Source organism: Nilaparvata lugens, chromosome 6 (assembly GCF_014356525.2).
Source record: "Nilaparvata lugens isolate BPH chromosome 6, ASM1435652v1, whole genome shotgun sequence".
In the NCBI taxonomy this organism is placed as follows: domain Eukaryota; kingdom Metazoa; phylum Arthropoda; class Insecta; order Hemiptera; family Delphacidae; genus Nilaparvata; species Nilaparvata lugens.
In genome coordinates, this window is record NC_052509.1 from 37177828 (window position 1) to 37194013 (window position 16186).

The 16186-nt window shown below is 33.3% G+C and overlaps 1 protein-coding gene across 2 annotated transcripts in view; it reads right to left on the reverse strand.

The window, feature by feature from the left end:
• Positions 1-15523, reverse strand: part of LOC111046012 (ZZ-type zinc finger-containing protein 3) — a 72338-nt gene extending 56815 nt beyond the window's left edge. The window contains exon 1 of one of the 2 annotated variants that reach the window (XM_039430721.1): positions 14842-15523. In XM_039430721.1, coding sequence (XP_039286655.1) covers positions 14842-15009 — 168 coding nt within the window. In that variant the 5' untranslated portion in view covers positions 15010-15523. The remainder of the gene's footprint in view (positions 1-14841) is intronic. The other variant, XM_039430722.1, reaches the window with a different exon arrangement.
• Positions 15524-16186: the final 663 nt, after the last annotated feature.

Genomic DNA, 16186 nt, shown 5'->3' on the forward strand with positions numbered 1-16186 from the left:
TCGTCTACAGTAAAAGTTTTCGCGAGCGTTGTTTTGTTCATATTTCGTTATTCGTGAAAGAGAGTTTAAATGAACAACATGAAACTGTGAAATTATGTTTTTTACTTGGAAAAATGAAAAATGATGCTGAAACATTGTTAATGTTGAAGACTGCCCACAAAGATGACGCTTTAAGAAAAGCTCAAGTGTATTTGATTAAGTTTGATTGATTTAAAAGTTTAACTGAGTTGAAACAAGAAATTTGAATAATTTACAATCACTAGGTACTTGATTGAATGTTGCTAGAATTGATTAAATTGTTCATAGAACAACTAATCTCAATTTGAGTACAGAAAAGTCAAGGTCAGTTGCGATACCCGTCCCGAAGTGGTCACTTTCCGATCACCTCCAGTTTCCATGTATTTTAAATTATGAGTATTCATTGTGCACGAGGAGAGGAACACTGGTCCTTTATTTGTTTTCTCATCGTACGCAACCTACAGATGGCAAAGGCAATCAATAAGAAGGCTGATTAGTCCAGTCAATGAAAGGTTCGAGAGGGAAAAGTTAGGAAGACAATTTTTAACCCCACAGTTCTGTAGTAAGGAAGTAAGTTTGGTAGTAAGGAAGTAAACATATCAAAAGTCCCCACCCCTACTCGCTTTGATAAGGGGATGGGGGTGGAACAATGGTACCATTTTTTGGTATATCTCGAAAACTATTCGTCGGACATTACTATTTTATACAAAATTCAATATCACATGATTTCCTACAACATTCATCCCTCATATTTCTCTGTAGCATGTCTTCTATAGTTTTTCGAGATATACGCTCTTGAATGTGTGACATTTAAAGAACAAAACCCCGTTTGCTTCCAATTTTGTATAATCCTACTCTTATATCTTTTCAAATATATGGGAAAAATCTATGCTGACTATATGCTTGAAGATCATTGAATTCCCTTCAATGTGATGTATAATTTTGCAATTTTACGCACTTCCCCAAGACCTTTACAAGACACTCATTCAATCAATATTTTGCGTCTGTGGGGGAGGTAGCTATTGGCCGGAGCTATACATCAATTTGATCCTTCAGAAGTGAGCGATTTGGACCATGTCATTAATACTGATTTCGAGTTGAGCCCTGTCAGTGAGCTTGATATTATGAATATTATAAGTAGCATGAAAGGCCATTCTTCACCAGGCTGGGACTCTATACCTATCAGGCTGCTAAAGGACAATGTGCAGGGACTTCTCTCTCCAATTAAACATATTACAAACCTTAGCCTAACTACAGGTAAATTTCCAGATGTTTATAAAACTGCGAAGGTCATTCCAATTCATAAATCTGGCTCGAAATCAGTCATTGGTAATTTCAGACCCATTTCCCTACTTATTTCACTTCTAAAATTCTAGAAAAATCCGTTAAAATACAAGTAAGCACTTATTTGAATAATAATAATAATAATATTATCACAAGTAATCAGTATGGTTTTATGAGTTCCAAAAATACCACCAATGCCCTTTTTGATATGACAAGCCACATCTCAGATCAATGTAGCAAAAGAAAGCAGGTCATGATTACATTCCTTGATCTTGCAAAGGCGTTTGACTCAATAGACCGGAACAAACTTTTCATTAAACTCCAAGCAATAGGATTCAGAAATAGAACTCTTGACTGGTTTAAAAGTTATTTTGAGGATAGGAAGCAAACCGTCTGTCTGAATGGCATACATAGCGACTCTGTCAATGTTGATTATGGCGTGGTACAGGGGAGTAACTTGGGACCTCTCCTCTTTCTTATCTATATAAACAACATTGCAAAATTGAAGCTGAACAGTCGCCTGTTCCTTTTTGCCGATGACACAGCTCTTGTGACATCAGGCTGTTCATGGGCAGAAGTTTTTGAAAATGCTTCATCAGACTTATCAAAGGTTAAAAATTGGATGGATAACAACGTTTTATCTATCAACATTGGAAAAACAAAGTGCCTTCCAATATACCTTCGTGGTGGCCCTGGACTAAATGTGCTTAAAATGCATTCATGTGGAGATCCAAAATCAGTTACTTGCATCTGTGAAAGTATAGAACAGGTGACTCAATATAAATATTTGGGAATTGTTCTAGACCACAAGCTGTGTTGGACAGGTCATGTTCAGTTCCTTAGACAAAAGCTTCGTAAACTAACTTATGCATTTGGGCAACTTGGACAGGTGCTAAGTCCCAGACATTGCCAATCCATATATTTTGCTTACGCCCAGTCATTGCTTGAATACGGCATTGTGGCTTGGGGTGGGGCCTCAACCAATGCTCTCTGGCCTGTTGCAGTTGCACAGAGGACGTTGATAAAGGCTTTACTTTCAAAAAATCAGAGATTCCCCACTAATTTACTGTTTGAGGAGTTCCCTGTATTAAATGTTAATCAATTATTTATAAAAATCTATTAATCTTCATTAAAAAACATAGCATCAATTTCACAGAAATACAGCATGATTACCCTACTAGGAATAGATTGAATATAAATATTCAATCTCCCCGGCTTGGTAATTCTATCCAACTTTCAAATTCTTTTCACCTAGCCCACTGGATTTACAGAAATATTCCCCCAGAAATAACACCAAGTGAGCGTTGCACTGTCACTGTTTACAGGCGGAGGGTTGGTGTGTGACACCTTACCATCGGGACTGAAGCGGCGGACACTCTACTTCTTTCGCCCTATATTTAAAAAATTATATCTTCCGTTTGAATAAACCCCTGATTGCTGTCGGATAGTTCTCAATAAAATGTTTTTTTTTCTTATCAAAATTAACCCAAAGTTTCACTTGAAGTATATATATATAATTTATTTGTCAAATTATAATTTACGTATTATATCTTTTCAATTACCTACCGTATATAATTAATTTATTTCCTCCATATTGTTAGATGTGATACATAATTATTATAAAATGAATATTGTTTGCTTTATGTGACTCCTCCCCGCACACGGACCTGTCATCCAAGCAGGGAGCCAATTCATATGTATTTATTTTATGTAATTTCATTGTATTTTAAATGAATAAATAAATTTGATTTGATTTAGTGTTTTACACCTTTAGTGTTGAGTGTGGAAACTCCAGTTTAGCAACAATACACCAATTAATTGACAAAGGAATTTTGAAGGAATTTTTTACCACAATTTTTGTGAAAATATACATCAAATTGAAGGGAATTTAATGCTCTTTAAGCTTATAATCAGCATAAATTTTTCCCATAGATTTGAAAAGAATTTTAAGAGTAAAAATATCAAAAAATTGGAAGCAAATGGGATTTTTTTAATCTTGATGCAATTATGTTGAAATAGTTATTTGTGCAACTAGTGCGCAAAGTGACAGTTTGCTGCACCGAAAGAAACGTTTACTTGAGTAAACCGAATAAAGGTTTCTTGAGAGCAGCAGACAAACTTTCCGCACATATTTCACATTAAATTTTTCCTACAGTTACCATTGAATATGAAAAGTGATTAATTATGGGTAAAATTCCCTGAAATCCATCAAATGTTTTTCTGTGTAATTTTGTTATTAATAATTTATTTTATTTATAAAACCTCAATTTATTTAAAATAAAATAATAATAATTTGATTATAATGATTAGTAATTCAATTGAAAATTCATTTCAATAAATAATTGAAATAAACCAATTATTTAATTTGCAAATTGAATTATTTTCAATTTCAAGATAATTTATCAACTAATCAATTTTTAAATAAAAAAATGTATAATTCAAAATAATGAATGATAAATAAAATTCAAAATGTATAATTGAATATATTTCAATATTTTATATTCAGTATTAGTATTTATAATAATATCAATTCATTTATTTATCATTTATTGAATTATTAAATTGGTTTACTAATTATTCTATCATTAATTTTCATTTCAATATTTAATAATTTTATAAATTATATTATTTCAAAAGATCAGAATATATAAAACTATAATACGCACAGAGGTCACTTATGGAAGTGAAGTGTGGATATTATCATCCAAGGCTGCAGCAAATCTAGACTGCTGGGAAAGGAAAATGCTGCATAGAATATACGGACCTGTATGTGATGAGGGTGTCTGGCGAATAAGAAACAACAATGAATTAGCTGCACTTTATAAAGAGCCACCCCTGTCTGTATATGTCAGACTGAACCGCTTAAGATGGGCAGGGCATGTGGAGTGGATGCCAGACCCTTGGTCACCCAGAAAAATATATATGGGGCAACCGGGAGGCAGAAGACCGGTGGGAAAGCCAAGACTGAGATGGGTGGATGGGATCTCAAAGGATGCTACAGAACTTCTTCGCATCAGGAATTGGTGAATAAAGGCAAGAGATCGTGATGGATGGAGATGCAGTATTGAGGAGGCCAGGGCTCCATTTGGGCTGTAGTGCCATCAAAGAAGAAGAATTATTTCAAATAATAAGAATATAAGTACATTTATTTATTATTAATTCATCAATTGATAATTCAAACAATTTTAGTTTATATAATTTATTTTAAATATTTAGTTTGTCAAAATAACATGAATATTGTTATTGAAGTTGAAAATTCTCAGCAAAAGTTCTCATTTTTATAATAATTATACAAAAATCAGAAAAGAATACAGATAGAACAAATTCGCATTCAAAATACACAGTCAACAACAATGTTGATAGCTGATTGAGATGGCTGCAAAATGGCTGAACCGACAAGCGCACAACCTAGTGGGAAGAATTGTACCTAACTTTGTTTCATCCAGCTAAAAACAGGATTCAGATATTTAGTCTTATGATTAACTCAAATTACCGAAAAATACTATAAGTGAACGAAAAAATATTTATAAAATAACATATACAACAGAAAATATTTTACTGTAGCATATTCTAATGTTATTTTATTTACATGGATTTCGAATGGTAATTATTCAACCTCAAAATTCGAATTTCATAATGTGTGTTTGCTACATTTCTTATAGCTTGGAGTTGAAATAATTATTACTGTCAATAGGAAAGAAACATTATTTATTATTAAATGATGATATGTTATTATTTAATAATGATTTAGATGAAAATTATTATTGTTTTGGATTTCTAGATTGGGATTTTATCATAAATATGTAGCCATACAGCCATTGATGATTATTATCTAACCACAGACATTGTTACCAACTTAATTTTGATTTTCCTGCACTGGTGCTCCATATAACCTACTAACTATTTTGCGTTGTCATGCTGCAAATCTGAAGTACGCAAAGTGATACTTTGCACACTAGAGCGTAAAAGTGATTCTCTCAAGACACAAACTCGATGGACTAACTGGTCCAATTCTTGAAACTATCTCATCTCAGTTGGATAAACAAATTGTAATGATTTTAGTCGAAGGAATCAACCACCAGCTTGGAGCTCACCTACAAACGCTAGGAATCAAAGACCTCAGTGATGCAAGACAGGCTATTATCAATAAGAGTAGTGCTTATTTGAAACATTTAGGATTTACTACTTATGTAACACAAATGAATCAAACTTTCAGTAAATCTGAAGGAAAACAAAACTCGTCAAATTCCAATCAAAATTCGCATCCGAAAAATTCCATCAGTTTCAAAACCAAAACAATTCAAATCAAAGAAACTTTTCTCAATCTCAAAATCGTAATTTCAATTTCAATCAGAGAAATTTTTCTCAACCTCAAAATCATTTCAATCAGAGAAATTCTCTCAGCCTCAAAATAATTTCAACAGAGGACAATCCTTTCAAAGTAGATTTCGTAATGGACAAAGTTTCCAAAATCACAACTTCAATCGTAATCCAAATGCAAACTTCAATAATAACAACCAAAATTTGAATCAAAAATCAAACGATGTGAGCATGAGAACAGTTTCCAACTTTCAAAAGTTTCCAGTTCACAATATTGAATCTTCTGAAAATGAGTTTTCCGAATTTGAAAGCATGAATGCTAGAATGAGTTCTATGGAAAATGCTGTAAGTGACCTTTGCGAGAAAATGAATCATTTTTTAGAAGTAGGCTCGAACAACAATCCAAAAACGTAGTATTAGATTTGAATACGATCTCTCTTGATTTGCCTCATATTCATTACAATGATTCACGAATTTTGATCGATACAGGTAGTAAATATAATTTCATTAAACCTCAAATGGTTTCTCCTCAGACAGAAATAATTGATTGTGATTATAAAATTCGTACACCCGCTGGTGAATCTAATGGAAAAGGTTGTGTAAATATTAATGTTAAGAATATGCTTGGTGTTGATAAAGATGAAAAATTTTATGTGTATGATTTTAGCGATAATTATGATGTTCTTATTGGAAAGCAAACATTGCAAGGGTTGAAAGCAAAAATTGATTTGGAGACCAATTGTCTCATAACGAAAGATTGCACGATACCACTGTTAGGAATGAATCATATTGAAATCAACAAAGGTTGGAATGAATTGAAAATCAAAACTAATGTTTGCACTCCATCAGATAAGCTATGTGTTGTTAGTATTAAGGAATTGCAGTTGTATAATATTGTAACTGATATTGATAGGAATGGTTTTATTGAGATTGAATATTTTTCTGATTGTGACAAAACGTTGAGTATCGAAACAGTTTCTGTAGAAGAATGTGAATTGTACATGGGTGAGATGATCGATAATCCCCTCTCCATTGACGAAATCATTTCTTTATTGAGAACTGAGCATATGAACTCAGAAGAGAAAGAATGCATTATTAGTACTCTTATGAAATATCCCGAAATAATAAAATTCGAAGGTGATATATTAACTGCTACTAACTTGCTCAAGCATAAAATAGTGACTACAGACGAAGAACCTGTTTATTCAAAAAACTACCGCTATCCTATCTCATTTAGGCAGGATATTAGTAATGAAATAAACAAGTTACTCGAACAAAAGATAATAAGACCGTCTAATTCTCCGTACAACTCTCCCTTATGGGTTGTGCCGAAGAAACCTGATGCTTCAGGAAAACGCAAAGTTCGTCTTGTAGTAGATTATCGGAAATTGAACAACAAAACTAAAGATGATAGATTTCCTCTCCCGAATATTGAAGACTTGTTCTCAAAAATCGGTCGAGCAACGTACTTTTCGGCTATTGACCTTGTTTCAGGATTCCATCAAATTGAAATGGAACCCGAATCAATACCAAAAACAGCTTTTAGTACTGAAAATGGTCATTATGAGTTTCTCAGAATGCCATTTGGGTTGAAAAATGGTCCACCTAAATTTCAAAGGACAATGAACTTGATATTTTGTGATTTACCAAATGTTCTTGTATATCTTGATGATATTATTATTTTTAGTGATAGCTTACAAGAGCACATGAAACACCTGAACGTTGTATTCAAACGATTGAAAACTCATCAACTAAAAATACAATTGGACAAGACCGAATTCTTTAAGAAAGAACTTCTATTTCAAGGTCACATAGTTTCGGAAAAAGGCATTCAGCCTAACCCTGAAAAAGTAAAAGCAATAAAAGATTTTCCCGTTCCACAAACTACTAAACAAATAAAACAATTTTTAGGTTTGGCAGGATACTACAGAAAAATGATAAAAGGATTCGCTAAAATAGCTCAACCTTTAACTAACGCATTGAGAAAAACATCCACTATAAACCCAAAAGATCCTAAATTCATTGAAGCTGTCAATTTTCTGAAAGAAGCAATTACTAACGCACCAATATTGCAGTTACCTAAATTGAATGATCCATATATTTTGACAACAGACGCATCCAATGTAAGCTTAGGGGCGGTCCTTAGTCAAATGACTGACAATAAAGATCTCCCAATTTCATTCGCTTCTAGAACACTCAATCCCGCTGAACAAAATCTTTCTACTATTGAAAAAGAAATGTTGGCAATAACTTGGGCAGTGAAACATTTCAGGCCATATTTGTATGGAAGAAAATTCACCCTAAGAACAGATCACAAGCCACTCCAATGGCTTCATTCTCTAAAAGAACCAAATGCTAAATTAATGAGATGGAAATTGTTAATGGAAGAGTATGATTACACCGTAGAATTCATAAAAGGTCGCTCAAATTGTGTTGCCGATTGTCTCTCACGGCCTTTCAATGTAAATATGATGGAAAGTAGTGATGAATTTACAGGTTTTGACGATTCAGAATTATTCCCAGGCTTTCCCGCGGAAAATAATGCGAACAATGCCAACGACAATGTCAATAACAATGATGAGTACGATGACATTGATATCAATGATCTGCTAAGATTCCATAACAATGAAGCTCCTCCGTCGGTGAGTGAAAGTGTATTGAATGATCTTGATGAACAAATAGGTAACAATTCGATAGTTAATGCAAATATTGATAATATTAATGAAAATGATGTGGAAACTGGCAACGAAAACCTTGTAAATAATACTAATAATGATAATGACAATGACTCACTAATGACACAACATTCTCAAGAAAGTTCAGATGATAGAATAGGTATAATGGACGAAAATAGTATCATAAACACTGAAGCAAACCAAATAGTTATTTCACGAGGTAAAGGAAAACCCCAATTCAAAAAGATCTTTAATAAAAACAGAATAATTTTCAAATACAGAGACGCACGTGACATTGGAAACAACGTAGAAGAAATACGAGAATATTTGAAACCTGATACTGTGTACGGTATAGTATTTTCAAATAAAAGTCCATTGTTTGAAGCTCTAAAAACAGAAATTCTAAGTTCAATGACTAATGAAATTGTCAAAATAGTTCCCAACATAAAATTCCGAATCTACAAAAGAATAAACGCCGACATAACTGATGTAGATGAACAAACAATGATAATAGCTCGATGTCATGAAGACAAAAACTTCCACAGAGGAATTAACGAGAATTATAAACAAATACGTAAAAACTACTATTGGCCCGCAATGCACAAAGACGTAACCGAATTTGTAAATAAATGTGAAATCTGTTTGAAAACCAAGTATGAAAGAAACCCAATTAAAACTAAATTCAAAGTAACTCCCACACCTACTAAACCTTTCGAAAAACTTCAGATTGACACTTTCACGTATAATAATATTAAAATCCTCACAATTGTCGATTCGTTTTCTAAAAGACTTTCCGCCTACACATTGAAATCAGCTAACAGTATCGAAATAATAAAAAATCTAAACAACTATCTTTCAGTTTTCCCAATTCCAAAATGCATTCAATCCGATAACGGATTAGAATTCAACAATGCACTATACAAACAATTCACTGAAATAAATGGTATTGAAACTTACTTCACCACACCTTATCATCCCCAATCTCAAGGACTAATAGAAGAACACACTCCACAATTATTGAAATTCTACAAGGACTCGAAATTAAATTCCCAAAATAAGTGTTGAACAAAAACTTCGATTAGCTTTGCGAACCTATAACAATTCGATAAAAGATCAATTCAACTTAAGCCCAAATGAACTAACTTTCGGAATTCAGAATTATTTACCAAATAATCAAGATCAGGATAATCCCGCAGTAATCACTGAAGAACTTGCTAATCAATACTTCAAAGAAATACAAGTGTTGAATGATGCCGTTTACAAGAAAATAATCGAGGAAAAAGAAAAACGAACAGAAAAATGTAACAAAAATAGAGAGGAACCACCTGAAATACCAGATAGGATATTCATCAAAAACCCGAAATTTCACAAAAATGTTCCAAGGTATAGCACAGCTACTAAGGAAGGTGATAGGTTCAAATTGAAAAGAAATTTAATCAAAATCCACCCTAACAGAATGAAAAGGCCTCGTAAAAAAGTAAAAGATAATCTAATTGTTGCAGATGAAGGCAATGACCATCCTTCTATTGTTCCTGATCCCAGCAACGTTGACGTACAGACTGACAGACTTGACAAAGACAGCAGGAATAATTCCGATTAAAATAGGACAATCTATGATCATTAACGACACATACAAAGTTATCCATTTTACTAACGTGACTGACCTTAAAATACAATCTTTGAAATTACAGACTCATATTAATAATCTGCAAGTCGCTTACATATCCTCTGACATTATTGAATCCTTGAAGAAAATTTCACTCAACCAATATTTTAAATTAGAAATGATTTCTGAAAATAAAAATAAGAAGGTAAAACGTGGACTAATGAACGGATTAGGAAACGCCATATCATGGTTGACAGGACTTATGACTGCTGACGACAAAGAACACATCGACAAAGTTATTGATAAAATAGAAAATAATGAATTACATCTTGTTAAAAATGAAGAACATAATTTTGAAATGAACCATGAAGATTCTTTCGTCCTTAAGACACGCCACATTGTAATTTTTGTTTTAAGTACATTTATACTTCTTGTAATTTTGATAATCGTTTATTACAAATTTAAGAAGCCAACCAGTGTACTAAATTACCGAATTGATACACAAGTACCAATATCATCAACCCCTACCATAAGCTATATTGTACCACCTAGAAATTAGATCTAAGTTAGTAAACTTTAATTTGTAACTTCATTTTAATTTTTGTAATTTTTGAGTGTCCCAAATTTATTTTTCGGGACGAAAAAACTTAAGGAGGGAGGAATTATGTAAACTTGAACAATTGATGTGCTGACTACTATTTTTGTCAGTACCGCTTAAGTGTCGCTCTCAGCGCGCTCATTTTAGTTAGTCTACTCCAGCCACTTGATGTGTTAACATGTATTTTTGCAAATAAAATTTCTTTTTAAAAACTGAGTTTTAATGAACGTGAACGTGTTTATATATATAAAACAAAATAAAACCATCTATCTAGGTTATAGAATAAAATATATGACAAAGAAAAGTGTATATATGCACAAGGAAATAGGAAATAATCAAGTCAAACTTGAATGTCCAGGTTGGTTATGTAGGCTATTGCCTGTGGAGATGCTGCTACAAAATCATCTGAACCGCCCTGATAGGCTCGAATAGCACAATGCCGGATGATATGATTCATTGTTTGTCTAGCCTCTCCACAATCACTATCAGGGGAGGGCAATCTACCCCAGTCACTAAGAGATGCTCTACATCTTCCGTGCCCAGTTCTAATCCTGTTGAGTGCTGTCCATGTTCGCCTTGGCAGATCAAACCCAGCCACACTCCTCCCAACAGAATACCTCAGACTAACACTGAGAGGTGCTCTATCCATCCACTCCTCCTCCCAGCTATCAGCAACAGAGAAATTCTCACGTTCTAGCCGCTCAGCCAAGCGCATGGGAGGGCGCCTAGACCTCAGCCTGTTACCGAGCTCCAGAAGATCTCTGTGGATTGGGAGTGCTCTGTCATTTTTTATCTTATCATACTCACGAACAAGAGCAAAAGATCTTCAAAAGTCAACAACAATGTTGATAGCTGATTGAGATGGCTGCAAAATGGCTGAACCGACAAGCGCACGACCTAGTGGGAAGAATTGTACCTAACTTTGTTTCATCCAGCTAAAAACAGGATTCAGATATTTAGTCTTATGATTAACTCAAATTACCGAAAAATACTATAAGTGAACGAAAAAATATTTATAAAATAACATAGACAACAGAAAATATTTTACTGTAGCATATTCTAATGTTATTTTATTTACATGGATTTCGAATGGTAATTATTCAACCTCAAAATTCGAATTTCATAATGTGTGTTTGCTACATTTCTTATAGCTTGGAGTTGAAATAATAATTACTGTCAATAGGAAAGAAACATTATTTATTATTAAATGATGATATGTTATTATTTAATAATGATTTAGATGAAAATTATTATTGTTTTGGATTTCTAGATTGGGATTTTATCATAAATATGTAGCCATACAGCCATTGATGATTATTATCTAACCACAGACATTGTTACCAACTTAATTTTGATTTTCCTGCACTGGTGCTCCATATAACCTACTAACTATTTTGCGTTGTCATGCTGCAAATCTGAAGTACGCAAAGTGATACTTTGCACACTAGAGCGTAAAAGTGATTCTTTGCGGTCTGTAATCAGTGCAGAAATGGTCACTTTTCAAGGTATCTGTAGGAAAAGCATAATGATACATCTCTGATCTTTATAATTGGATAATTATTATTACAGAGCAGCAGGCAGCAGAATCCAAAAATCCAATGTCGTGATCAAGAACAGGTCTTCTTGGAAAGATTGTGTCAAATAATTTGAAAACATGGTACATAAATTGTAGGCAGCGTCACAGTCCAGCAAACTTTTTGTGTACTTGAGAAGTTGATATTGTTGTAATTATTCATATTGATTGAAGAAGACTAATAAATTTTCAAAAACCACAGATAAACTCAGAGATTGACAATGGTGTAATAACCAAAACCGGTGTTTCTAAGTATCAATAAATCTGTGGTTTTTGACAATTTCTTAGTCTTTTTCATTCAACTTTTTCCTTCCCGCTGAAGTGGAGGAATGAGAACTGTTATAACTGTTATAAAGACAAAGTTGTAATGGAAGAGTGAATGGTTTTGAGAGGAGGCTTTCAAGTTTCCAACTATTTTAATAAGTTTTTCCAGGAAGCTGGTACAAAGGATAATGTCTCTATACAATTAAATGACAGCAATTTCTCTGACTCTTATGATGAAAGAACAAGTATTGTCAAGAAATTCATAGCTGCTCCTTTTACTAGAGAGGAAATGGATAGGATATTGAATAGTCTAAAAGGAAAAAAGTCAACTGTTCTAGATGGAATTTCTACAATGCTGATGAAGTCTTGTGGAGAATACTTATTAGTTCCACTCACCCATTTAGTGAATGAATCTTTGAAGCACGGTTTATTCCCTGATAAATTAAAAGAGTCAAAAGTAGTAGCCATTTACAAAGGTGGTGAGGGAAACTTAGCAAATAATTTCAGACCTATCACTCTAGGAAATTCTGTTGGCAAGGTTTTTGAAAAGTGTATGTTGGTTTGCTTTGTTGGACATCTTGCAGAAAATAAAATTTGGGCTAAGGAACAGCATGGGGTTCAGAAGGAAAGAACCATGAAGACGGGAATTGTATCCATTTTTGAGGATATAATTGATAAGATGGATAGGGGTGAGATAGCTGTTGGATTTTTTCTTGATTTGAGCAAGGCTTTCGACTGCATTGACCATTCAATTTTGTTAAGGAAGTTGGAGTTGGTGGGTGTAAGGGACATTGAACTGGAATGGTTCAGGTCCTATCTCCTGGATAGGTCTCAATGTGTTGATATAACAAAGGAAGAGAAAGGGGAAATAATTCATTACTTATCAAATAGTGGCTGGTGTACCCCAGGGCTCTATACTTGGCTCATTGTTATTTTTGCTATATGTAAATGATGTGCCTCAAGTTATATCCCACGGTAGAGTTTTAATGTAGCAGATGATACATCATACATTTGCAGCTCTCAGGATGGAAATATGTTGGAAATAGAATCTTTCTTAAATATAAATGCCATAGCCCAGTACCTTTCTCAACTCAAATTAGAAATATATAAATCAAAATCTTATTTTTTACAATTTGGACATAGAAATAGTTCCAGGATAACAAACCATATCAATGTGCAGATAAATGACAAAAATGTCGACCAGCCTCATTTTGTAAAATTCCTAGGGGTTGCTTTGGACCAATATCTTTCACAGGATTGCTATGACTTATTGATCAGCTCTGTGGGAGGATTGAATCTGGCATTTTTATACTCCAACAAATAAGAAGATTGAATGATACGGTACCAAACTGACAATGGCAGTCTACCACACACTAATAATGTCACACATCCGCTATGCCATTGTTGTGTGGGTTGGGTCCTGCCAGAATTGTTGCCAGAGTGTGTTCAAACTCCAAAAAAAGCTGTGAGGGCAATTAAAGGTATGAGTCCTGTAGAGATCACTTTAAAGAACTAGGCATACTAACTGTTCCATCTATTTATATACCGTATATGAGGTGATTATGCATGTTAAGAGAAAGACTATGTCTAGAAATGCATAGACACAATACAAGAAATAGATGAGACTATGTTTCACTGAATCATAGAACAGCTCTTTTTGTAGAAAACAACATATATGGGCCTTAAATTTATCAGAAAGCTCCTAACTAATTTGAAAATTGTGATGATGTTTATGTTTTTGAGAAGTTGAAGAGCTTATTGATGGTTGAAGTGTTCTATACCATGGCAGAGTTTATGTGTAGAGAGGGTTCCTTTGGGTAATTTCCTTGTTCTTTTTGTGTTATAAATTCTGAAAATTTCTATACTCCGATATAAGATTTTCAAGGAAACTATGGAAAACAAACCAACAAACAATGATTATTACGAATCAATATTTGGTGAATAATAGCGTAATATTGAAACTATTTAGATAAGCTATTAGTGATTCCAGGATTTCTAGGTATCAAACTAGATATCAAATGACACTTGAAAATATTATAGAATGTGCAAAATTTATAATTTTTCCAAATATCTGAAAATTTTTAGTTTAGGCTATCAAGTTACAAAAAATCTTTCCTTCAGAATTCATCAGGTTTACATCGACCTACCAATAGTTTAAAATATTTATCAATCACCAAGTAAACAAGCTAACCTCTTTAAAACTAAAATATAACTAAGTTTATTGAATAGAATTCCTTGTGAAATTTTACATAAGATTGGACTATAATTTCAAAATTCTAGAATCTAAAGAAATTATTAAAAAATTTATAAACTCATTTCCTTGAATTAATCTATGAAGGCCAAAAAGCTGGAATCCGCGGCCTATATACTAAAGTGCAGCAAATATGCATGATGGAAGTTAAATCACAATCTATCAAAAGAAGCTACTCAAAGCTATCAATAAAAAACTTTTACAAATGAAAGAGGTTAATAGTATATATTGCAAAATAAATATCTTGTCTACCTGTACAGTTACTGCTCTCAATTGAATAAGTTCTATCATAGTTTCTATTAATTTCTTATAATCTGGATTAGCTTTCAATTCTGGAAAATCAGTTTCAAACAAAAAACCTTGGGTTTCATTTGAATTGTTATGGTTTTGATGTGATTCACAATTTGCAACAAAGCTCATTATTTCTTATTTATGATCAAATGTTTAAAATTCACTGATTTTAACACAAGTCACATTATCATACATGATGCACACTTTTTCAAAACTAACATTTGAAAGATAGGAAGTTTCAACCTTTCTTCCAAGAGTTCCAAAATTGAGTTTTAGAGGTTAATTTATGAAAAATAATATCATAGCCTACTCAGCAGCTTCTATTTGTCTCAGAGGGTCGCATGAATTGGGAATATCTGGAACTCAAAATATCTTGCAGCTGGCCGGAATTGGAAATATATGGAACTCCGAATATGTTGACAGGCGGAACTCCGAATATCGTGCAGACCGGCGGAACCACAGAGAAGGGATTCTCCTCTTCTCTGTGGCGGAATTCAAAATATCTTGTCAGCTGGTGGAATTGGAAGTATGTGGAATTGGAAATATATCGAATTTGCAATATCGATCGTTATTAGCAAGACTGTGTAGATGTGGGATGAAACAAATTTATCGCAAAACAAATGAAGGGTTCTATAGTTAACCTAAAATAAATTCATCAACACATCAACAGTCGTCAGTCTTGTTTGTTGAAACAGGAGCTTCTCTTTGTCTCAGAAACAGAGTAACGGCCAGCAACAGTCACAGTTATAACATAGTTATTCAAAAGTATTCTTTGAGTATCTATTGTGAGGTCCACGTTATAATGATAGTGTACGATTTGCAATGGTGTTGCTATCCTTGTCTTGTTCAACAAATGTGAAAGAGTTAGGGGTTAGTTTTTATTTAGGTTATATTTAATAATGTTTTATTAGGATAGGTTAGGTTTTTGCTTTAAAATTGCAATATGCTAGAAGGGGCTAGGGTCTAGGTGGAGTTATGTTTTTTGATGTTTCAAAGGTAAAAGGATAGGTTAGGGAGTTAGGATTTTGCTTTGAACCACATGTTTGTGAACATGTTCATGAAATGAACCGCATGTTTGTAAACATGCTCATGAAATGAACCACATGTTTTTGAACATGTTCATGAAATGAACCACATGTTTGTGAACATGTTCATGAAATGAACCACATGTTTATGTTTTGTTCTAAAGATGACAAATAAATCTGAAGTATTAAATGTGAAAGGGTTAGAGGTTAGGTTTTATTTAGGTTATATTTAATAATGTGTTATTAGGATAGGTTAGGTTTTTGCTTTGAAATTGCAATAT